The sequence below is a fragment of the Ursus americanus genome, chromosome 7 (genome assembly GCF_024610735.1).
Source record: "Ursus americanus isolate L20-20 chromosome 7, mUrsAme1.1.p, whole genome shotgun sequence".
Classification (NCBI taxonomy): domain Eukaryota; kingdom Metazoa; phylum Chordata; class Mammalia; order Carnivora; family Ursidae; genus Ursus; species Ursus americanus.
Window position 1 is genome coordinate 49,165,543 of NC_142133.1, and position 23,161 is coordinate 49,188,703.

Consider the following 23,161-nt stretch of genomic DNA (forward strand, 5'->3'; position numbering starts at 1 on the left):
GTCCAAAATAGATGCATCAGTCCTCCCAGCAGCCCCGTGAAGCAGGGATCGCTTTTGTCCGTTTTGCCGAGGAGAAGACTGAGGCCCTGGGAGTTGGTGCGTCTGGCCACGGTCGCAGTGCCTGTGGGCCGGCCCAGATGAGGAGAGTTGGAAGTGGCCAGTTACGGAATGGGGTCAGTTGGCATCATCCTTGGAGAGAAGGGAAGGAGACCCTCTTGATTGTGAATGCCCCCCTTCCTGATGCCAGCGTGGAGCAGGAGGGTCCCTGAGGCTGGGCTTTGCTTAATGCATTCAGGAGGTAAAGCTGGGAGGAGAAAACCCCACCACACGGGTAGCCTCCAACCTCCTTTGAAGTGCTGGGCCCGGGCGCCGCGGTGGCTCCGTCGGTGAAGCGTCTGCCTTTGGCTCAGGTCATGATCCCAGGGTTGGAGTCCCAGGCCGGGCTCCCTTCAAAATGGGGAGCCTGCTTCTCCCTCTGCCCTTCCACCCCCCGCCCCCGTGATCTTTCTCGAATAAATAAATGAAGCGCAGGGCAAAGAATTCCTTCTCTGCTCCTGCCAAGGGACTGGAACTGAAAGCTGGCGACCGGGGGGGTGTTGGCACAGGCAAGCACCGTGCACCGGGAGGGAGCCCCTTCCAGCCAGGCACTGGGCCCGGGCCCTGGAGAGAGGGCCACTTGACCCCCGCTGCTTCTGCCGCTCCTGTCAGGGCAGAAACAACTCCAAATTGAGGCACAGCCTGGTCTATGAGCCCCAGGACGGGAAGGAGGGCAGGAGCTACAGACCCTCTCAGGCGGGACTGGGGGAACTGTGGGCCGCTCTTCCCCAAGGTTAAGCCACACCACCTCCCTCCCTCGACGGAGGTTGGTGGCCAGGTGGGAGAGCGCAGGCCGCCCCTGTGGAGCCTCCCTACCCTGTGCTCCTCTGCTGTAGCCCTGCAGCCGACCACATGCTTGCTAAGCGTCCGGGGGGGTGCCCAAAGGGGTTTGCTAGTGCCCAAATATACATTTCCTGAGTCCAAGGTTCCAAACCAGTGTCTCCGACACCTGGCAGCTTCAGAGCCGAGCTCGGGGCCTCTGACAGGGCTGCTGGCTGACCCTGCGAAGGAGGACATGTCGAGGAAAACAGCTTTCCTTCCCACTGCTAACCTTCCTGCGTCCAGGGAAAGGGAACCCCAGGTAGGAAAACCAACCTCAGGAAGCGTCCAGAAGAAATGCTTCAAGACAGCATCACTGAGAGGGCAGGCGCCTGGCTTCTAAGCCCCTGAATCTGCAACCAGCAAGTGTGGCCTTGGGCAAGTCACTTAACCTCTCTGTGCCTCTCCTATCTCATCTTCAAAATGGGGAGACGATAGAGTAGTGTAAGGGCAGGTGGGTTCTGACATCCATGATGACTTCAGTTTTGCGTCTCGGTCCCAACACTGATCTGCAGCAGCTTAGACTTTGACCACGGCCCAGTTACACAAACTCTGTGAGCCTCAGTGTTCTCACCGGGGACATGAACAGTAACGGTGTCTAGTTGGGGCACCTGGCTGGCTCCGTCGGGAGAGCATGCGACTTTTGATCTCCGGGTCATGAGTTCGAGCCCCACGTTGGAGTAGAGTTTATTTAAAAACAAAACAAAGCAGAACAGTCTCTACTTCATAGAGTTGTTGTGTTCCGATAGCTGGTTTATATTTAATATATATCGTTCCATATTTTAGGACAATGTCCGGGCCCCTAGTCAGCGAGTTATTATTATTGTAATGTTTGCCTTTTTTAAAATAATAAAAGGCTGCTCTCCAGGCCTCCTGGGGTTTTGGTGAGGATCCCCTGACATGCTGAATTAAAAAGCAGGGAGGAATTCGGTAGGTAGCTGGTCTTTTTGACCTTTTTTGTTTTCAAATCTGACAGGAAATTCCTTCCTTCTCCAGCGTTACCCGCCACCCAGCCACGCGCCCCGGCTGACTGCTTTCCATGACAAAAGGCAAGGCCACGTTGGCGACCCTTTCTCTGCCCTAGAAACCGGCAAATCCCGGCCTCAGGTAAACCCCTGGGAGTTTCTTCTTCCTTAACAATCTCAAGGTTTAGCTACTACAGCCGCTAAAGAAAGCAAAAACCAGTGAGACGCTGCCCACTTAGCCTCTTTCCAAGTTCTGGGCAGTCGCAGGGAGGTAGAGAAGCAGTTTCAGTGACATTCCTCATGGCCAGAGCTTGACCCAGTTTGCCCTGGGACTTGACAGCGCCCTGGGAAGCTAGAGAAGTTGGGGTGCAGAGGCTCAAAGCTCTCGAAGCCTCTGGGTGCCCCCTTCCCCAGTACGTTTAAGAATGGGATAAAAAGGGGGGCACCTGGGTGGCTTAGTTGGTGAAGCATCTGGCTCTTGATATCAGCTCAGGTCTTGATCTCAGGGCTGTGAGTTCAAGCCCCAAGCCCCGCCTTGGGCTCTGTGCTGGGTGTGGAGCTTACTTAAAAAAAAAAAAAAGGGATAAAGTTTCTCAAAGTATGACGAAGGAAACCTGAGTCGGGTTTATTAGTTTTAAAAATTCTTCTTTGCCCCTGTTTTATTCTGGAAGCTACATGAGATTCCAGAACGTTAGGAAAGCAGCCGCTTTCAGTTACACATGTGCCCAAACGGCCTCAGCCTGGGCTGCAACTCGCCACTAGCCCCCGGTCCCCCTCCACCCCAGGGAATGAAGGGCCCTCGTGTATATGCCTCGGGAGCACATCTTTCCCTCTGCACTGCCCAGAACGATGGCAAGTGCAACCTAGCTCAGATCCGGAATTTCTGACCTGGTTCCCAGGCAGAAAGTGTCACAGATGCAGGAAATTGGTGCCAGTTGGAAGGGCTGGTGCAGACTTTGACCTGGAAAACATCACCCGCACAGGCAGCATCGTCCCTCTGCCTCTGTCCATGCCCAGCAGGAGGCGGTTCCCTGATGGAGACTGGTCCTGCGAGTGGAGACTGGGCCACCCTGCTGCCCTCCCTAGCTGTTCAGCAGGAGATTGAAGGGGATTCTTCTCTTCGCCTTTGTTCTCATAAACGCCATTGTTCGGGCATTTAGTATCAACCACTCAGATCTAGACACTTCCAAACACGGGTTACTCGAGTTCTTTTTACATGTCTTTCTTTCCAAGAAATCCGTGTACCTGTCCCCATCCCCATTCCACCCCGCCCGTGCCAAAAAAATAACCCAGGTAGTTTATTGTGGGTCAAAAATTTCTCCAGCCTAGGTCTGTTAGTAGAAATAAATAGATGCCAAGAAGGAAGCTGTACCGTAAGAATCTATAATCAGCAACTCGGATATTGAAGGAATCTACCTTCACTGCGACAGGGCAAACTGGTGGATCTCAGTTCTGAGAAATGCCTCAAGTGCTGTCTTGCTCATGACTGATTTTCTTGAGAAGAAAAGGCATCTCATAGGACAGAAACTGTCCTACACCAGAAACCCAGTGGCCCAATTCATTCAGGGCTCAATGACTAGCCCTAGCACTTAGGACTTTGTGTTCGGGGAGTAAGGGAATGGGTTTCCTCCTTGGCAAATTGCAGGTGTCAGTCCAGATCAGTAGTTCTCCACCAGGGTTTGCCCCACCCCACCCCATCCAAGGACATTTGTCAATGTCTGGAGATACTTTCGGTTGTCGCATGTGCCCGGGCCAGGAGCAGAGGGGGTGCCTCTAGTATCTAACAGGTAGAGACTGGGAACGCTGAATACCCTGAGATGCACAGGGTAACATCTCCAACCAACTACCCAGCCCCAAATATCACATGCTGAGGCCAAGAAACCCTAGTCTAGAAACTTCAACTTTCAGGTTTCTTCTAGAAGGAGCCCACTTCAATAGTTTCCTATTTCCTTGGAAATAATGGGCTGCCTGTGGCCCTCAAGGGGGCCCCCACACCCAAGGCTGCACAGCCCCACCCGAGGACTACTGCGCTGTGAGACCGTGCAGGACCACTTCGTTCCGGAACAGAAATCGTCTGTGCACGCAGTTGGATCTGAGACAGAACTGTTACTCTGCTAACAGCAATCATTAAAATGCTCACAGGCTACAGACCAACCCCAAGGAGTAACTGTTTGGTTCCAGCCCTTCAGATGCGGGCAGGTGGGACAACCAAACACAAAACCGTTTGATTTCACTCTCAACAAAGCCCCTGTAGTGGCTTCGGGGTCAGGCCCCCTGATGCCTCTATTCCTTTAGGAGAAAGCCGAAGACAGAAAAACAGAAATATCTAAAAGTGGCCAGAAATCATCCCACTTAAGAGTTTATTTCATGTGATTCTCAGCATGCAGTGTACTTTCTTGGGAAAAAAAAATTTGTCCCAGTTCACATTATAAATTAATTTACAAATATAGAACTGTGTTAGAAACAATATTTATAAAAGTCCATATGATTTTTCACATAGAAAAATATCCATAGAAACTGGTTTTTTTGTACACACAATCTGGGGGTAGGTAGTCTCTTTGGTTGTCTTTCTCTGTAATATTTAAAAGTTAATAGTGGTGTTATTTGTACCTCAATAAACTGTTTAAAAAATAATTTTCTGTAGTGTAGATTTCAAAATAAAAATTTAAGAGGAATGCTGTCTCAGAAAATACACAGGGAAAGTTAAAAAATTTTTTACAATGTACATGTGTTCCTTTTTCTAAAAAAAAATAAAATAAATCCCCAAACCAACAATGTTCCTATCAGAGACCCAACAACTTGGTACAAAGGCAATTCAGGACATTATCTTCCTCTTAATGGAGGCTGTTCCAATAAATGAACAATTCTCCACGTTTTAATTAGCGCCTCTTAGGTAAGTTCAAACAGTGGCTGAGTATCTGCCATGGACCAGACACTCTGCTGGGCCCTGGGAGGGGGACCATAAACACTATTCAAATGAAGATACCTCTTGAGAAGTAAAAGGGAGTGCTAAAAATAAATTATATTAAAAATTTTTTTGACAACAAATGGTTTATTAAGAAACTATAAAAATTCCATTTCAAAACTATTTTTAATAAAATTCTAGTGTTTTGTTTTAAAAATGAAAAGCCCGGGGCACATGCTGAAAGGGCGAGGACATCAAGTGAGCTAGGACCATGGTCACCCCGGACCTCACTCAGGCATATGGCCTAAGGCAGAGGGGGGGTCTGTCCTCGCTGCTCGGGGTAACATCTCAAGTGATACTTATTTCAACCAGAAATCTTTGGTCAAGTGAGATCGAGTTCATTCCTACCCCCCAGAGGCTGTGTCTGCCTATGCGTAATGGCAACTCCGTTTTCTAGAACCAGAACAAACCTTCCAGCAGCAGCTCTGGAGCCAGACTGCCTGGACCCGGTCCTGGCTCCACAACTTACTGTCTGTGTGGCCTTGGGGGAGTTACCTGCCATCCTGGAGTTACAGGGCCCTCACCAGAAGAGGAGGGGTAGTAACCATACCTATCTCCCAAGGTTGTTGTGAGGATTAAATGAGCTAATACACGCCGAGCGTCTGTCTGAAAGAGCGCTCGGCACCCGGGGCTCGTTTGGGCAGCACCTACCGTGGCCCAGACACGGAGCCTAAGCAGAGGTGATGGTGAGCTGGATATAGCTCAGAGGAGCTGTGGTATGTCCCAGTGCAGGATTCAAAACAAACTTGAATTAGGGGCAAAAAAATGCAAATGGAGGTTTCCTATAAAAATCCAGGTATCTGACTTTTCTAGAAAAATCACGATGCTGCCAGGCAGGAAATAACTAAACGGCCCAGAGTAGCCTTTAGCTGGTCAGTCCCGACCATTCCCTTACCTGCTTCAGTGGCCAACTGCTACCTTTTTCCTACCTGATAAACTTCATTCTTTTGTTATTTTGGCTGGCCTTGGGACACATGTGAGCTCATAACCCTGCCATATGGTGACGAACAAAACAGACATGGTCCCTGCCCCCACAGGGCTCGCAGGTACTGTCCTGGACGGAGTGAGGGGGCCTGCTCTCCAAAGAAACCTGTAACAGCTTGCCGGGCGGTAGGAACGTTCTCCACTATTCCCAGGCCAGGGCAGCACCTGCGCCTCCAGAGGAGTGCAGAATCCCACTTCCTGCCCCAGACCTCCGCCTCAAGATGTGCATTTCACAAGACCTCGGCTGTGCATATTCAAGTCCGAGGGCCGGCTGGTCCTAGACCTCGGAGCCCTCCCGGGGGTAGATGAGGCTGTTGACCATGCCGAAGTTGTAGAAGGAGCTGCCGAAGGGGCCGCTCTGACCCCCGCCCGCGCTGGCGGGGAAGGGGCTGTAGTAGGAGGACCTCTGGCTGCTGCCGTTGCTGGCGCTGTTGGTCAGCTGCAAGCTGTCCGGCGGGGCTTCGGAGATGGAGCTGGCGGGGAAGGAGCTGCCCGCGGGCAGGGGGGCGCCCTGGATCCCTAGGTGGCGGCTGCCGGGGACCGGCCGCGGGGCGCTCCCGCTGCTGCTGACGCTCAAGGTGCTGAGGCTGCTGAAGAAGGTGTTGAGGCAAGGGGCGGAGGTGAGCAGGGGTCCCCCCGGCGAGGAGGCAGTACTCTTGGTGCCCTCGGGAGGCTCGGGGGACTGGGACGGCCTTGGCAACGCCGAGGGGCTGTCTCCTTCGGCCTTCCCACCCACGCCGGACCCCAGTCCTGAGGACAGCCCTTCCTCCGATTTTGTGGTCCCTGCGGCCACCGTGGAGGTGCCGCTGGCTTCAGAGCGGCGCTTTCGCTTCCGCCGGAAGTTGCCGTTGTCAAACATTTTCTCACAGTTCGGATCCAGGGTCCAGTAATTCCCTTTCCCTACCGAGAGGAGAAAGACACACAAGTTAGAGAAGGACCCAGCTCCCGCCCATGCAGTCAGCTTCAGTTCTGGAAGGACGAGCACAGACTCTCTCGTTAAATGCTGGCGAGGATGCTCTGGCCACTCTACTGTTTAAATGTATCCTTTTGGGGAGATTTTCCTCTTCACCTTCAAGGAGAAATCCGGAACAAAGATGTTCTGGCCATGTCCCCCTCCCCCTGGCAGTGTCTGCTACCTAAACCTTAAGACCTAATTCCAGGCCCAAGACACTTCTAATGACCCGACACCTTCCCCTCCAGATCCATATTGTGTGTCCTTGCAAAATCCTGGCGCTGCGTAAATGGGAGCCTCCATTTCTTTATTTATAGAAACAGGCATAAGAATAATACCCATTTCACAGATGGACTGCGGAAGGTTAAATGGTGTCCCGGCACGGTAGCTGGCACACAGTGAGCAGTGAAAAATCACTCTCCGTTACCATCATTTGCTGAAAGGGTACAATATTTGCCCCTAAAGCAAAACAAAACACTCCACTGGAAAAGGTAACCTCAAATACCCAATCATTTGTCTTGCCAAACAAAAATTACAAAAGTTATTACTGAGCAATCAATTCTTTTAACAACATCTTGTTAAATGACATCGTTCAGGGTCCAGGAAGCTCCTGGAGTCTACATCCCCTCGTCCGCTCCGAGCAGGAGATGCCCTGCGTCTCTGGCCAGCCTTCCTTCCCCCCCAGATCTCAAACCAGAGCCTCATGGAATGCGTGCAGTGCCAGTCTTCTGCTGAAAAAATGCCCCTCACTACCTAGCACAACTGAGGTAAGAAAGATCTATCATCTTGGAGGGCTTTCTCTCTCAATAACTTTTATCACTTCTGCTAAATAGACCTTTGACGTGTGAAAGCACTGGTATAAGCACTTATCTCGTCGAGTGCTTCGCACGGACAACGTCAGTGGCTCCTCACAGCTCTGTGGAGACAGGGAATATTATTGCCTCCATTTTTCAGATGGGGAAACTGAGGGGCAGATTGGTTGGTAAACTGCAGTATTCCCTGTTAGCAATGGTAGAGCCGGGGATTCAAGCAGGCTGGCTCTAGACTCGGCATTCTTACCTAACCATTGTGATAGGTTGCCTGTGCAAACCAGCACACACTCTGGCAAACCTATTATCTTCATTAACACATTTTTTTTGCAAATAGTTGCAAAAAAGAAAGATTCTTATTCATACAACTACCATCTAAATGATAGTACCTGCACCTATAAGGATATTTATATTGTGCCCTGAGTACCAAATGCTTGGACAAGACCCTAGCTAAAGACACCAACTTTTTAGAAAGTCCAAAAGAATATACATGAGAATTAACATGATAATCTTGGGTGATTTAGAAGCCAAATTGAGAAGCTGCATCTTCTAGAACTGGACACCCTGTCCAGTACAGTAACCACTTGCCACACATGGCTGTTGGGCAGTTGTAAAGTGGAGAGTCCAAAATCACATGTGGAATCAAACACACACAGGATTCTGAAGACTTAATATCAAAGGGGAAAAAGAAAAAGTAAAGTATCTCAGTAATAATTTTTTATATTTGCTATATGTTGAAGCAGTATTTTGGGTTACTTAAAAATATTAAAAATAATTTCATCAGTTTCTTTTTACTTTTTTTAAATGTGGCTACTAGAAAATATACTGTCACACGTGATTTATACTGAATTTCTACTGGAAAGCACCACTCTACAATATGCTCAGGGGCGAACACTCCAGAGCATTTCCCACAAAATCCCGGATCTCTGCAGCGGGCAACTGAAATCATTTCATTTCGTTGACCCATCACACCTCCGTCCCCACCTCCCTAATGGCCAGTTCCTTCTGCAAACCTCAAGTAGAATCTTCTTTTTCTCCTTTTTGAGCTTTTCTTCATCCCCCCCTTCTCACAACACGCCACTGTAACCCAGCCCTCCTCCTCCGAGGGCTTAGATCAGAATGCAGCAAATTTGGGGTTTTCATCTTTTCATTTCTAGATAGTGAAGACACCAAAACCACAATGTGCAGGACACGGCTAAAGCTCTCGGATTCCTCTGGCCCTGTCTCATGACGCCTATGCCACTACCCTCAATCATCTCTCGCAAGGTAGGCGCTCGTTTCCTGAGGGACACGGGGAGCTCTAGGAAGCCGGCGCGGGAAGGGGCTCATCCAGGACAGCCCGAACGGCCTGCTGTTGCTCGGTCTCTCACCGCCTCTTCCGTGAAACGTGATGGGATTCTCGGCTCACCCGAATCCCTTTAGAGTCGGCCCTTATCTGAGATGCCACGCGTGTTCTTATTCCTAATCTCCCTCCCCGTGCCTTGGACCCTCCCTTCAATCGGCAGGATGCACACCACCCAGGGGTGGCTTCCCGTTTGAGGATGCCGTCTTCTCCTTTTTCTCTACCTGGCCACCCTCTGCGCGCGCGCGTGTGTGTATGGGAGTGTGGGTGGGTGGATGGGTGCGTGACTGCGTGCGTGTGGGCGGGTGCGTGACGTGTGTGGGTGTAAGGGGCGAGCTCCACGCTCCCCGGCTCCCGGCCCTGAGGACCCTCAGAGTTCTTTGTCCTCCGGCTTGCCCTCACCCCGACCAGACGAGGGCCGAGGTTCGGGTGGCTGCTCCCCACGCCGGCTCCCAGCCCCAGTCGGCAAGACTCCGCGCGGAGCTTCAGGTGAGCCCCAGCGACGCGGCCCCTGCCCAGGCGCCGCTCCCCCGGCCGGGAAGCACCTGTCCGGCGGCCTCACCTGGGTCGTCCTCGTCGCGGGGCACCTTCTTGAAGCAGTCGTTGAGCGACAGGTTGTGGCGGATGGAGTTCTGCCAGCCGGCCTTGCTGCGCTGGTAGAAGGGGAAGCTGTCGGCCACGAACTGGTAGATGTGGCTGAGCGTGAGCTTGCGCTCGGGCGCGCTCTGGATGGCCATGGCAATGAGCGCCGAGTACGAGTAGGGCGGCCGCACCATCTTCATCAGGTCCTCGCGGCTGGCCATGGACAGCCAGCCCAGCTCGCCGGGCGCGGCGGGTCCCGCGGGCGAGGCGGGCGCTGCAGGCGCGGGCTGCGCGAAGGCCCGCTGCGCGCAGCCAAAGGTGCCGGCGGCGGGGGGCGGCTGCAGGAAGGGCCCGGCGGCGCCCCCGGGGGGCGGTGGCGGCGGCGGGGCGCCCAGGTACGCGGCGGCGGCGGCGGCGGGCGGGCCGCCCACGCCCGGCCCGTTGAGCCACAGGTAGGGGTTGGCGGCGGCGGCGGGCGGCGCGGCGTAGTCTGCCAGCCCGTAGGGCGCCCTGGCGGCCGGGGGGGCGCCCGGGGCGGCGGCGGCGGCGGGCGGGGGCAGGCCGGGCTGCGAGTACACGCCGAAGTTGTCGCCGCAGTAGAGAGCCATGTCGGTGGCCGTCGGCGGGTGCGGCGCGGCAGCGGCGGCGAGGGGCGAACGGGGCTGGTCTCGCCGCTCGGGCGAGAGCATCCCTTTGGGGGCCCACCGCGCGGCCCCGCCTCGGCCCTCGCAGGGCGACCGGTGCTCGGGCAGGGGGTTGGCGGAGGCGCGCGGAACGCCTGCGAGCCGGCTTCTTATAACCGTCTGCCGCGCGGCTCCTCCCGGCCGGCCCGGGGCTGGGCGGCGGCCCGCGGGCCGGGGTTCTCCACGCCCCCGCCACGCCCCACCTGCCCGCGCATCCCCGCGGCGCGCGCCCCAGCCCTCGCGCCGCCCGCCCGCCCCGCCCCCGGAGCCCCCCGGAGCCCCTCCTCGGCGGGCGCGGGAGCCCGGGAGCCCGAGGGAGGCCGGCGCCTCCAGGTTGAAGGCAAACGCGTTCTTAGCCCAGGAAAAGAAATAAAGTAACGAATACTGAAACCGAGAGAAGATAACCCAAACAGCAGAACTGTTTTCTAAAAAGTCCCCAAGACGAGTTCGGGTGGCCGCTCAGACCACCTGCTTAGCCCCCTGTGGTTTTCCACCTCAAGCTTCTGCCCCTTTTGTCATTGCGTTACTGGATTCACGGCCAGTCTCAAGAGATCGGCTTCTAGCCGAAAATAATAGACGCGGTTAACAACTCTTTGGGGGTATACGGTAGATTTTATTCCCGGGCATCCTTGGAGTGTCCCCTTCTCCTAGGGGATTCTGTGATGGGAGGGGCTGAAATCGGTTTTTAAGTTTTCTAACCCTGTCTCTAAACACGTAACTATATGTTCGTTCACATTCGGGAAGTATTTGTTCATTTTAAGTCCGGTTTGTGCAGTCCTTTGGTGTGATTTGTTTTCTTCAAAAACAGAAGGGTGTGTGTTTTCAGAGACATTTAAATAAGTGGGTTCGGAATTAGCATTTTAAAGCCAACTGTAATTTAAACTGTGCCAGAAGCGCTCATTTACAAAAATGGTCTCAACGAATTATGGCATAGGTCTTGCTTTCTACGGCTGTTAAGTTTTGAAATGCGGTTCCTGCCTGGAAAAACAAGCGAAACAGGTAAAATACTGTGGCGACCCCACGTGCCCCCAATCATTATTTATTCGCTCTGAACAACAATAAGAAAATTGTTTCTTTTACAATTAAAACTATTCCTAAATGTGTTCTTAATAGGTGACCAGTCTGAGATTCTCACTTAAGGGAGAGGGGAAGGGGAAAAAGCCTTTCTATTTGCCAGCTGCAGACGGACGGTTGAGAATATTTAGTAATTCGGAAACCCATCCCCCTCCACTCCTCATTTATTTTCATGATAGAAAGTTATGTACTTTACAGGAAACTATCTTCTTCTGTTATCTCGCTTCTTAAAAAGTGACATCCAGAGATATCTAACTAGTAAATCGTGATACCTAAAATGCAAACCACGGTTCAACTGTAACTATTTTTCTCATCTTTTCTGGAACCAGAAAAGAATTATTCTCACCTCAAAATTTAGTGCACTGTTTTTTTTCAATCTCTTGGCAAATGCTGTAGAATGGAATAGTGTTTGTTTAATTGTATTTTTTGATTTAAGGATCTAAATTTTTCTTAATGTAGATAAGCACGGTGTTTTGTTTTGTTTTTTCTCCTTCCAAAATAGTCTCAAACAAAGTTGTTTTGCGACTTCTCTTGGGTTGTGAATAAAGATGACAACTATAGCCCAGGAAATTTGAAAGCAATTTTCTAATAAGTTAAAATGCTCCAATTTGTTGTTTGTTCTTAAGTTTAAAGGTCTAAACAAAAAAGAGAAAGTCCAAAAGAAAAGCTAGGAACCAAGATGGCAATAAATTGGAGAACATTTCAAACCATCTCCCCTTTGGCAACTGATGTCCTTATGCCTATCATACCTGCCCTTATTTTTTAACAAGTTGCTTATGTGTATACTTTGCAGTTTTGCAGGGTTGTTGTTGTTGCTGCTGTTTGTCTAATTCTTAACCCAATAGCTCCAAATTATTCTGAGTAAGAGGCCATGATTGCAGAGTATTGTTTCTTCGTTTGATTAAAGGTTCTGCCTACTAGTGATTTTGTTCCTTAACTATGTATTATCTTTTGCGGACTTTAGTTTTACTTAAAAAATGACAGAGCCACCTAGTGGCTCTTTGCCTCTGTTACAGCGGACATGGATCTGGCAGAGATCTGTAAGGTGGACACCCCCTCTAGGGGTTTGGAAGTTTTACTTTTCTATCTGTTTTCAATCACATCTTAATTCGAAAAGCTTAAAACTATTACTGGTCATGGCCTGGGGTTTTTTAATGTCAAAGTTAAAATAATTTTTAATCCCTATTTTTTAAAAAGATTTATTTATTTGAGAGTGGGTGGGGAGGGGCAGAGGGAGTGGGAGAATCTCAGCAGATGCTCACTGAGCAGGAGTCCGACTCTGGGCTCAATCCCATACCCCACGAGATCATGACCTGAGCTGAAACCACGAGTCGGAGGCTTAACCAACTGGGCCACCCGGCGCCCAATTCCTATTTTTTTTTAATTAAATTTTAAAGTCATTTGGTGCACTTAAAAAAAAAATCAACAGGATATGAAATGTACTTGAAATACAAGCTCGCCATAATAGCATTTTGTCAAATTGCCTTTTCACAAAGAGATGTAGTCAAGGCAATTGATTAATGCTTCTATGCCAGTGTAAAATAGGGAGGCTATTACATGTTCTCATCACTGGAAAATAAAACGTTTGGGGAAAATATGATAAAAAGTAAACAAACTGGTGCCAGTGGAGATGAAAACGGAACCAGAGGAGGTGAGCAAAGAACTCAAGAAAATTCAAATTGTAGTTAGAGAATATGGTTTTGGGAATCATGGAGGGAGGGTAATGCTACCACATAAGCCAAAATGTGGAAGATTAATGCATAATTTTTTATTTTGGTGATTTAAGAAAAGATGTTGAGGGGCACCTGGGTGGCTCAGTCGGTTAAGTGTCTGCCTCCGATTCGGGTCCTGATCTCAGGATCTGGGGACTGAGCCCCACATTGGGGTCCCTGTTTAGCTGCGGGGAGCCTGCTTCTCCCTCTCCCTCTGCCTGCTGTTCCTCCTGCTTGTGCGCTCTCTCTGTCAAATAAATAAAAATCTTTAAAAAAAAAAAGAAAGAAAAGATGTTGAGACAACTGGAGTTGGGCCTGCTACCTCATTTTTTACTTGCTGTCTTTTTTTTTTTTTTCCAACTTCTGACCACTTAATCGGTTCCAATTTTATTTTATTTTATTTTTTATTTTTTAGAGGGTGGAGGAGGGGCAGAGGGAGAAGGAGTGAAAGAGAATCTTAAGTAGGCTCCATGCCCAGCACAGAGCCTGATGCAATGTGGGGCTTGATCTCATGAGCCTGAGATCATGACCTGAGCCGAAATCAAGCGTCAGACACTTAACCGACTGAGCCACCCAGGCACCCCTAATTGGTTAGTAGCATTAGTCAGAAGGCACACTGGAGAGTCTGTCCTGTCCTCTCCAGTCCATACCTTAAAGGCTGGGACCTACAGATGGAAACAGAACTCAGAGTAACCATTCATTTGCTCCTTTAACAGATATTTAGGGCTATACTTACTGACTCTTTCTTAAATGTTAGTGGGAAACCGAGGCCGCTCTCTTCCTCCAGGAGGACTAGCATTCCACCAACTTGAGATTTGTCTTCTGTTCCAAGAATATATTTCTCTTATAAGCCCTTTAAGTTGACATTGGCCAAATTGCCCCTGCTAGTCACCCCACTCAGCCACCTGGGAGTCAGGGAAGACTGGAGTGAGCTGCAAATACAGAGTGGGGCAAAAGTCCAGCCCCAGGAGGCTCAGAAGCAGGGGCACGACCCAGGGACGCACCCAGCCACGTGCTGGCTGACCCCCAAGGCTCGAGCCCCTCTTCCCCCAAACATTACACCTAGGAAGTATAACAAAAAGAATGAATCCTAAGGATTCTAGAAGCCTAAAGATTCTGAAGACACCACAGAGGTCCATGTACTTCATGCAGAAAAGTAAGAGAAACCCCTATCAGCCCAAGCAATGGTGCTCCAACAATCCCTTAGAGCCACGTTATTAACAGGTGGCTCCTCTGCTTGAACCCTACCCCTCTTCCCACTGCCTTGCTCTCCCCTCCCCAGCTCTCTGGAATGCTTCCTGGCCTCTGGCTCTAGCTGATTAGTCCCATTCTTGAGCTTCCTCAGCTCACTTCTCAGACTTTCTCCCGCTCCAGACCCGGCTCCCAGAGCGCCTGCAGCACTCCGAGGAAGACTGTCCTTGCAGAGCCCGCCTGCACTGAATGCATCCTCGCGCCCCCCGGGATCCTCCCGAGGAGTCCTGAGGCCATCTCAACTGAAGGCTGCTCCCCTCCCCCACTCTTCCCTCCTGGGGGCCAGAGGGCCCTCAAGACCTGCTCTCACACAGCCTGGGTGACTCATCCAACTCCCTGGCCCCTTATTTCAAATAACCCAACTCCTCCTCTCCGATCAGCCACCCGCTACACTGGGTGTTCTGGAGGATGGGAACTGTGTCATTTCTTGCTCCCTATCTTGGAGCGCTAACAATGAAGAAACTTGGACCAAATACCTAACGCTGTGCTAAGTGCCTTATATGCATTATTTCATTGCATTTGCGCAGCAATCCTGTGCAATAACAAGTCAGTCGATGTTTTATGGCCGAAGCAACAGAGAGAAGGGTTAGGTAATTTAACTGTGGTCTCCCAACCTCCAAGAGTGCAGCTGGGGTTCAAACCCAGGCGGGATGGCTGGGGAGCCTCCGCGAATCGCACTCAGCTGTAACCGCCTCCTGCGTTATTTCCCCAGCGCCTAGTCCAGTGCCTGGCATTAGGATGTGCTCCATTACTGTTTGCTGCTTAAATCCATCGCAAAGTTAAAAAACATTAGACGGTATAAGCTCTACACACCATAAATGGTACAACCTCTACAACATTAAATGGTGCGACCTCTCACCCTCTCCCTTTCCATGGTCTCTCTCACCAAAGGAGACCACTTGCCATCAGTGTCTTCAGCTCTCCTTCAGAATACGTTTCAAGGGACTGACCGGCACAACTCTGTACGCATTTAAAAATGTACAAGAATGGAATCCACGGTACTCACCTGGCTCTGCACCTTACACTTGCATTAATATATTTTGCAGAACTTTCAAAAACAGCCCGTGCGTCCATATGCCTACCTCATTTTGTTCATCCGGTGCTCCCTTTCGTAGGGTATGCAGTGGGGACCCACCGCTACGGCTGCGTAAGTGCTTTCTAGCCAGTGTCACTCTAATTTGCTGGTACCCCTCCATACCTGTTAGGCAATATTTTGAATTTAACCTATTTTTGATGGCTCTCTGGATTATTTCCTTTCCTTTTATTTTTTAAAGTAAGCTCCGCACCCAATGTGGGGCTTGAACTCACAAACCCAAAATCAAGAGTCCTATGCCCTGCTGACTGAGCCAGCCAGGCGCCTCAGGATTATTACCTTTTTAAAAAAAATATGACTTGTCAGCTCCTCGCTGGAATTCGCCGGGTCAGAGTATATGTACCTTTAAATGTTTGATTCTGACAAATGGCTCTGCCAGAAGATGCCCCAGTTGGTACCTCCAGTAGGCTCACCATGGATGCCTATTTCCCTTCCCCTTTGCTAAGGCTGGATTTGTTCAGCCCTTTTTATTTTTGCCAATCTTAAAAGCACAGAGGGATATCTTGAAAACGATTTGGTTGGTTTTTCCTTATGAATGAATTTAAGTACCTAGTCATTTTAATATCTTTTTTTTTCTTTTTCAAGATTTTATTTATTTAGGGGCACCTGGATGGCTCAGTCAGTTAAGCAACTGCCCTCCACCTGGGCGGTGATCCCAGGATCAAGCCCCAACATTGGGCTCCTTGCTCAGTGGGGAGCCTGCTTCTCCCTCTGCCTGCAGCTCCCCCTGCTTGTGCTTGCTCTCTGGTCCCCCCCCCCCCCACCCTGCCTCTGTGTCAAATAAATAAATAAAATCTTTTTAAAAATCTTTTAAAAGAGATTTTATTTATTTATTAGGGAGAGAGCCACCCAGATGCCTCTTTAATTTTTTTAATGACCTGCCTGTCATGATTTTTCACCCATCTTTCTATTTGTATCTTTTTTAAAAAAATGGATTTTTCTGAGCTCCTTGCAATTAAGGACATGAGCCTTTTTACTGCTAGGTGTTGCAAATCATGATTTTCTTGTTAAAACTGTCTCTTCTCTTGGTGTCTGCCCTAACACACTGTCCTGGTTTTCTTTCTTTCTCTTCTGCATCTACCAAAAGGACATCTGTTTCTTATCTCATTCTTCGAATATTGTTTTTTCTTCCCTCAGGTTTCTAACCTTGGCCCTCTTCTTTTCCTCTGTACATTCGTCATGGGTTGTCACATCTAATCCCATGGCTTAAACCACTGGGGTAGACATGACTTGTACTTGTTATTGCCTGTTTAGCAACTCTATAAAGAAACACCTCTCCATTACTTGAGGGGTCTTGAAGTTTGCATGCGATGGGCCGTTGGGCTGGAGATTTAGACATGGCCTTCGCCAAAGTTACTTGTCCCTACACAAATGATTTGTTTGGGGTGGGTGATTTGTTTGAGGCAAGTCATTTAAGACCTTTCTCAGAACTTCTACTGGGATTATCAGGAAGAAGCTCCTTCCTTCACATGGATTGGTTCCTGTACAGAGGTTATAATCCCAAAATGGCCATCTTTGGTACAATAAGGGAGAGCTTGCCTGAGAATGTAGGTGACACCAAGTAAAGCTGAATGACAGAAATGAAGATACATCCTGGATCCAAGATTTGAATCCCTTTATCCAAGATCCTCCTTCATCCCATTGGTTTCATTAGCCAACAAATTTCCTTTTAGATTCAGTAAGCTAGGATGGTATCATAGGCGGAGTTGTGTTCCCCAAAATTAATATGTTGATGTCCTAACCCCTGGTACCTCAGAATGTGACTGTTTGGAGTTAGGGTCTTTAAAGAGGTCGTTAAGGTGGGCCTTAATCCAATATGTTCGGTGTCTGTATAGAAGAGGGGAGTTCAGGACACAGACATGTATACACAGAGGAAAGACCATGTGAAGACACCGAAAAAAAATGGCCATCTACAAGCCAAGAAGAAATAAGTTTCTGGTAGTTGAGCCGCTCAGTCTGTAGCACTTTGCGTTGGCAGCCCTAGCAACTAGTACAGGTGAGTTTGTGCCCCTTTCGGAAGTAAGCGCTGGTGGCTTGCTAATTTCTCACATGAGCTCCTGGCCCAGTGATCAACTCCTACTGGACCCGTCCTCTTCATTTTTTGTAAGTCACCTCAAATCCAACAGGTCATCCCAATTCTCCTAAAATCTACTTCTTCTGTATTCCATATCCATATCCCTGGGACGCCCTCGCCCCCACTGACCTGTTACCTAAGCCAGAAACCAGAGGCTCTTCTGCCTCATGGACCGAGTCATGCCATGGTTGCTCTTTACTCTCCCTGTCCCACTGGCAACACTGACCTTTAGCTTAAACCACCTTTAGCCCTCTCCTGGATTAACTGACCTCCCTAGCTCCTTTTGTCATTTTCCAATCCTCCCGCCACACCACCCTCTTAATGATTTTTAAAATGGCAAATCCAATCATGACACTCCCCTCCTTCCAACTCTACTGCTCTTAAGATAAAGTCCAAACTCCGTAGCCTGGCCTACGTGATCCTAGGAGAGGTGGCTCCTGTTGTTAGCCAGCCTGGTTCCCTTGTCTCCCCTTCATGCTCGCTCTGATCTCTCTTCTAAAGCTCAGTGTTCCCCCAAATCCAGTCATTCTGATACCTTCTTCATGATTCTCTGTATCATCTATGCTCTCTTCCTTAACATTCTCTCTTTATTGACTCAACTTTTGAAATTAAATTCCATTAGGGAAGGTGGGTGGGGGATGGGTAAAATATGCAATGGGAATTAAGGAATGCACTTGTCCTGCTGAACACCAAGTGATGTATGGAATTGAATCACTATATTGTACACCTGAAACTAATACAACACTGTATGGTAAGTGTACTGGAATACAAATAAAAATTAACTAGTTAATTTAATTCCATCATTTGGAAAGGCAACCATAGAGCACTACTGTAGAAATTATACTCTAAATTTAATATTATGCACACACACATAGAGATAGAGAATCTCGGTTGTATATAGAAGGTAAACAATTTAAATGGATCATTAATATTACTGATAAAATTGGTCCCTTAAATAATGGTTATAAATGTCAAGAAAATTTTAAATAAAGACACGAGCAATGTAGAAGCACCTGGCTGGCTCAGTCAGAAGAGCATAGGACTCTTGATCTCGGAGTATTGAGTTCAAGCCCCACACTGGGTGTAGAGATTACTAAAAAAATTAGGGGCGCCTGGGTGGCTCAGTTGTTAAGCGTCTGCCTTTGGCTCAGGTCATGATCCCACTGTCCTGGGATCGAGCCCTGCATGGGTCTCCCTGCTCAGAGGGAAGCCTGCTTCTCCCTCTCCCGCTCCCCCTGCTTGTGATCCCTCTCTCGCTGCCTCTCTCTCTGTCAAATAAATAAATAAAATCTTTAAACAAATAAATAAATAAAATTTAAAAAACATAGATAATGTAATACAAGTTAAGGGTAAACTTAATTTCATTAACAAAAACCCAAAACTGAAAATAAATCCCTCAATAAGAACATCACTGCTTATCCTCAGTTTCGTAACAAAGTGATTCAGTTTAATGATGCTTTTTTTAGAAGTTAAGATTAAGACAAAGTTCTGCATTGGTTAAAAAAAAATTATGTTTTTTGAACTTTCTTTAACCGACATAAAGAATGCAGCTTACATGTGTTTGCGTGGGAATGGATAAAGGTATTAAATTGCTCCATTTGATGGGTTTGACTAACTTTATTTTAAAATGTTTGATTCAGGAAGACATCTGAAATAATGCTTAGGATCTGTTGTAAATTTCTGAAGATATTATCGAAGATAATATCCAAAAAGGAACAGAGAAAGGATTTTTTGTGCCCTGACTGCTGTCACTGGACAATGTTTATGAAATATTTTTATCAACCCTGTCCAAATGTTTTTTTCATGCCCTGCAAAATACTTTCAGTAAGTATTCCAGGTGTTTTTGTAACTAGGTTCATTTATGTGTTCAAGAAATATAAACTGGGGCGCCTGGGTAGCTCAGTCGTTAAGGGTCTGCCTTTGGCTCAGGGCGTGATCCTGGCGTTCTGGGATCGAGCCCCACATCAGGCTCCTCCACTGGAAGCCTGCTTCTTCCTCTCCCACTCCTCCTGCATGTGTTGCTTGTGTTCCCTCTCTTGCTGGCTGTCTCTCTCTCTGTCAAATAAATAAAATCTTAAAAAAAAAAAAAGAAAAAAAAGAAGCATATACTGAGCGTGACTGACCCTGGCTCAGGCTCCAGATGTGATAAGCCATGAATCCCTGCACACACATAGCTTCAGACAGTGGAAAGTTCCCATTCTGTATGACCCAGAGGACCAAGGGACCCAGAAGACCCGGGCTACAGGCTTAAAATCCTCAAGGTCACTTTATCTTGCTTTGGAAAACTGAAATAAGCATGTCTTTTAGGGATAAATTAGGCTTTCAAACCAGCAAAACTTATCTACAAGATATGCTAATTCGTAAACCCTCACCCAACCATGCATATGATGTCTACGAAGATAGAAGTTTTCTCCTAGGAGGACTTAATTCTTCTCCTGTCTTGAAAAAACAGCTATGGGGGTGCCTGGGTGGCTCAGTCAGTTAAGTGTCTGCCTTTGGCACAGGTCATGATCCTAGGGTCCTCGAATCGAGTCCCGCATCGGGCTCCCAGCTCAGCGGGCAATCTGCCTCTCTCCCAGCTCATGCTCGCTTGCTCGCTCTCTCTCCCTAATAAATAAATAAATAAAGTCTTTTATAAAAAGTTAAAAAGAAAGAAAGAAAAGATAGTCGAGGCGCATCAGTATGAAGCAGTAGTCACTGCCCAACACTTTATAAAGTTGAAATGGCTGAGAATACAGTGACCTATGTTTAACATAATTAATAATTTTAACTGCCTCCTGGAATATCCTGCCTATCTTCTGTGCTCAGGACTTCTCCAATGCACACGACGTGGGTGGTCTTGGCTATTCTGCCTGAATGAAAGGAGTCCATTCTCCTATGGAACCAGATGGCCCTAGCACCCTCTCATCGTTTGCCCTATGCATTGCTCCTAAGCCTGTCTTGGTTTGCCAGGAATGAATCAATAAGCTTAAAAGCAGTTCTCTTTGTCACATGTATGAATTGACAGGTCAAGATGTAAACATGGTCTTAATTCAACCTGTGTCTGACAAACACACAAAGAGGAGCTGGTTTTATAGTGTTAGTGGCTTCATGAGTTTGCTAGACTCCATTACACATAAAATCTTTGTATAAGCATCGGATATATTGTACTAACTTACTGTACCTTTTCTTACCAAGTTCCAGCTGAACTCAGATTCATTCTTCTAATCCCAGTTCCCAGACTTTCTGTCCTTGGGCCCTTTGCTTTGTCTCTACCTTTTGAGATTGGTGACAGCCTCTCATATAATAAGCACTCTATAGATGGTTTTAGATGGTGATGATGATGGTGATGACAATGTCATGATAACCTTGACTCTCTGGCTGCTCTGTGACTCTAGATCTTCTTGGGTTGACCTCACCCAGTCAGGGCGGAGATTGGAAAAGCTGGACTGACCTAATTTTCCAACCTTCCAATGCTTCCAAGTCTTGTGTCAGTCACCCAGACAACTTAAAATGCAGATTCCTTGGCTCTGCCCACGTGGCGTCTGAATCCCTAGGGTGGGCTGCCTGCGGGCCGTATGCTCTTTAATCTCCACTCCCAGTGATCTTGACATTTGAGTTGGGAGCATAATTACCTAGCCAAAACTTTAAAAATGAGGAAAAATTCTGCTTTGTAGGTACACAAAATGATAAAGCAATGATTCACAAGTCGGAGAGATCAGCAAGAGGTATCAGAATCAATCAAAGTCTCTTTCAAGTAATGGGACTCCTGCCCTTGTCTCATCTGGAGATGACATGGGGAGCCAGGACCAGGCGGGATGTGGCTGTAGCTTCCCTCAGGAGAGGAGAGGAAGCGGGAGGCAGTTGAGAGCCAGGCCAAGGAACGAAGAACATACCAGTTGTGGAAAAATCAAGGAGCACTTCATATGAACATGTTAATCTCTATTTTGGGAGGAAAAAAAGGTGGTTTGAGGGGGAAGGGAAATCTTATCTCAAACGGAGAGTTGGGGTATGAAAACGGAGTGAACTTGAATTCAGAGATAACACACCATTGTGGGGTGTTAGTAAGATCTGCCCTTGTAAGGCAGAGCCTCCCACGAACCTCTGGCAGAGGGCCTCAGAAGCATTTTTGGCAGTAGAGCCGAATGATTCAGTTCTCTGATTTCCATGCTCAGAGAGACCTGGTCTCCTGTCTCAGCTTTGCTGTGTATTAAGCTTAGGAAATAGTCCCGCAGCGAAATACTACTTGCATCTCTGAATCTTGATTTTTCTCATGTATGAAATATGGACGGCAGTACCTAAATTGTTTGAAGGATTCAATGTGGCAATGTGTGTAAAGCACTAAGCATTCCGTAAATGGTAGTTTGTATTTTCGGAATGCCTATCTTTTATTTTCTGAATAGATAAACCTGGGAATGAAGTATACTGTCTTGGATCACAGAGGACTCACGGATCAGAAACACACGGTAAAGATAAATGGACGCTTCCCTGCTTAAAAAAAAGAAAAAAAATTAAAATATGAGATTCCCCCTGTAGAGCAGCGTTTGGACCAGTCTTATTGTGTAAGAGCATTTGGCAAAATGGTTGCAAATGAAACATCAACATTTCCGTATATAACATATGAAACGTATTCATTTGGCAAAAAATTAATGAATTGCCAATGATGTGCCGGACCCTGGAGAAAGGAGAAAATTTCTGCCTTCAAGTTGCCCCCAGCTACAGAAAAACAAAAGAGGGAAGTAGTTAGGCTGGAAGTAGTTTCTGTGGGAGTTGTAACAATCTCGTCCTTTAAGATACTAGTAGTTTTCTCATCAATTTCTAAGGGGTCAATCTGTTATGGGGAGATTGAGCCCTTTGTCTCTAATATGAGTTAACAATATCCGCCCCCGCCCCCGATATTCTCTCTGGACTTTGTTTCAGTGTTTTGTGTTTTTATCATGTGGGTATCATTTTCATACCAGCAAATATTAGTACCTTTTTTAAGAGCTCCTAGATTTTGTGTCATAGCTGTCAGGCCTTCCCCATTCTGAGTTTATAAAATAATTCTCCCATGTTCTTTTTTTTTTTTTTTTTAAGATTTTATTTATTTGTCAGAGAGAGAGAGAGCATGAGCAGGGGGAGGGGCAGAGGGTGAGGGAGAAACAGGCTCCCTCTGAGCAAGGAACCTGATGTGGGACTGATCCCAGGACCCTGGGGTCATGACCTGAGTTAAAGGTCACCGACTGAGCCTCCCAGGCTTCCCTCATGTTTTCTACTAGTACTTTTACAATTCCATTTTTTATATTAAAACTTTGATCTGTTGTCATTATCTGAATGACAGATGAAGATCCAACTTGATTTTCTCCAGCAGGCCACCTGGATGTCCCAACATGATTTATTGAATAGTCCCCTTAATTTATATGGGTTTGTGGATAATATAAAACAATTCGATGTTGAGTTCTGAGATGAAAGAGTCATCGATATGCAATAATAATGACCCTGACTCCTCGCTGAGCGGGAAGTCTGCTTCTCCCTCTGCCTCTGCTCACGCTTGTGTACTTGCTTTCTCTCTCAAATAAATAAAATCTTAAAATTTATATATACGTATATATTTATAATTTAAAATTTAAACACAATTTATAAACTTAAATATAATTTAAAAATTATATATATTTATATATATAATTAAATAAAATAACTAAAAAATAATGACCTCAAGTCTCTAACAAACACTTAAATTATGTTGTGCAGTCTTTGTTAAGAGGCAAGGGGAGTGAACGATTGATGCGAGATAATTTTAAG

General features: G+C 47.6%; 1 protein-coding gene across 1 annotated transcript; it reads right to left on the reverse strand.

Moving 5' to 3' along the window:
• Nucleotides 1–4,624: 4,624 nt before the first annotated feature.
• On the reverse strand, nt 4,625–10,247 carry FOXI3 (forkhead box I3). The gene is made up of 2 exons (XM_045808794.2): nt 9,495–10,247; nt 4,625–6,729 (listed from the first exon to the last, which is right to left on the reverse strand). The coding sequence occupies exons 1-2, from the start codon at nt 10,201–10,203 to the stop codon at nt 6,107–6,109; spliced, it is 1,332 nt and encodes a 443-aa protein (XP_045664750.2). The 5' UTR covers nt 10,204–10,247; the 3' UTR covers nt 4,625–6,106.
• Nucleotides 10,248–23,161: the final 12,914 nt, after the last annotated feature.

Coding starts and splice junctions, on each gene's coding strand:
- FOXI3 (XM_045808794.2), bottom strand. CDS start 10,203: ATGCTCTCGCCCGAGCGGCGAGACCAGCCCCGTTCGCCCCTCGCCGCC. Junction 6,730..9,494: donor CCGCGACGAGGACGACCCAG/GTGAGGCCGCCG, acceptor TCCTCTCGGTAG/GGAAAGGGAATTACTGGACC.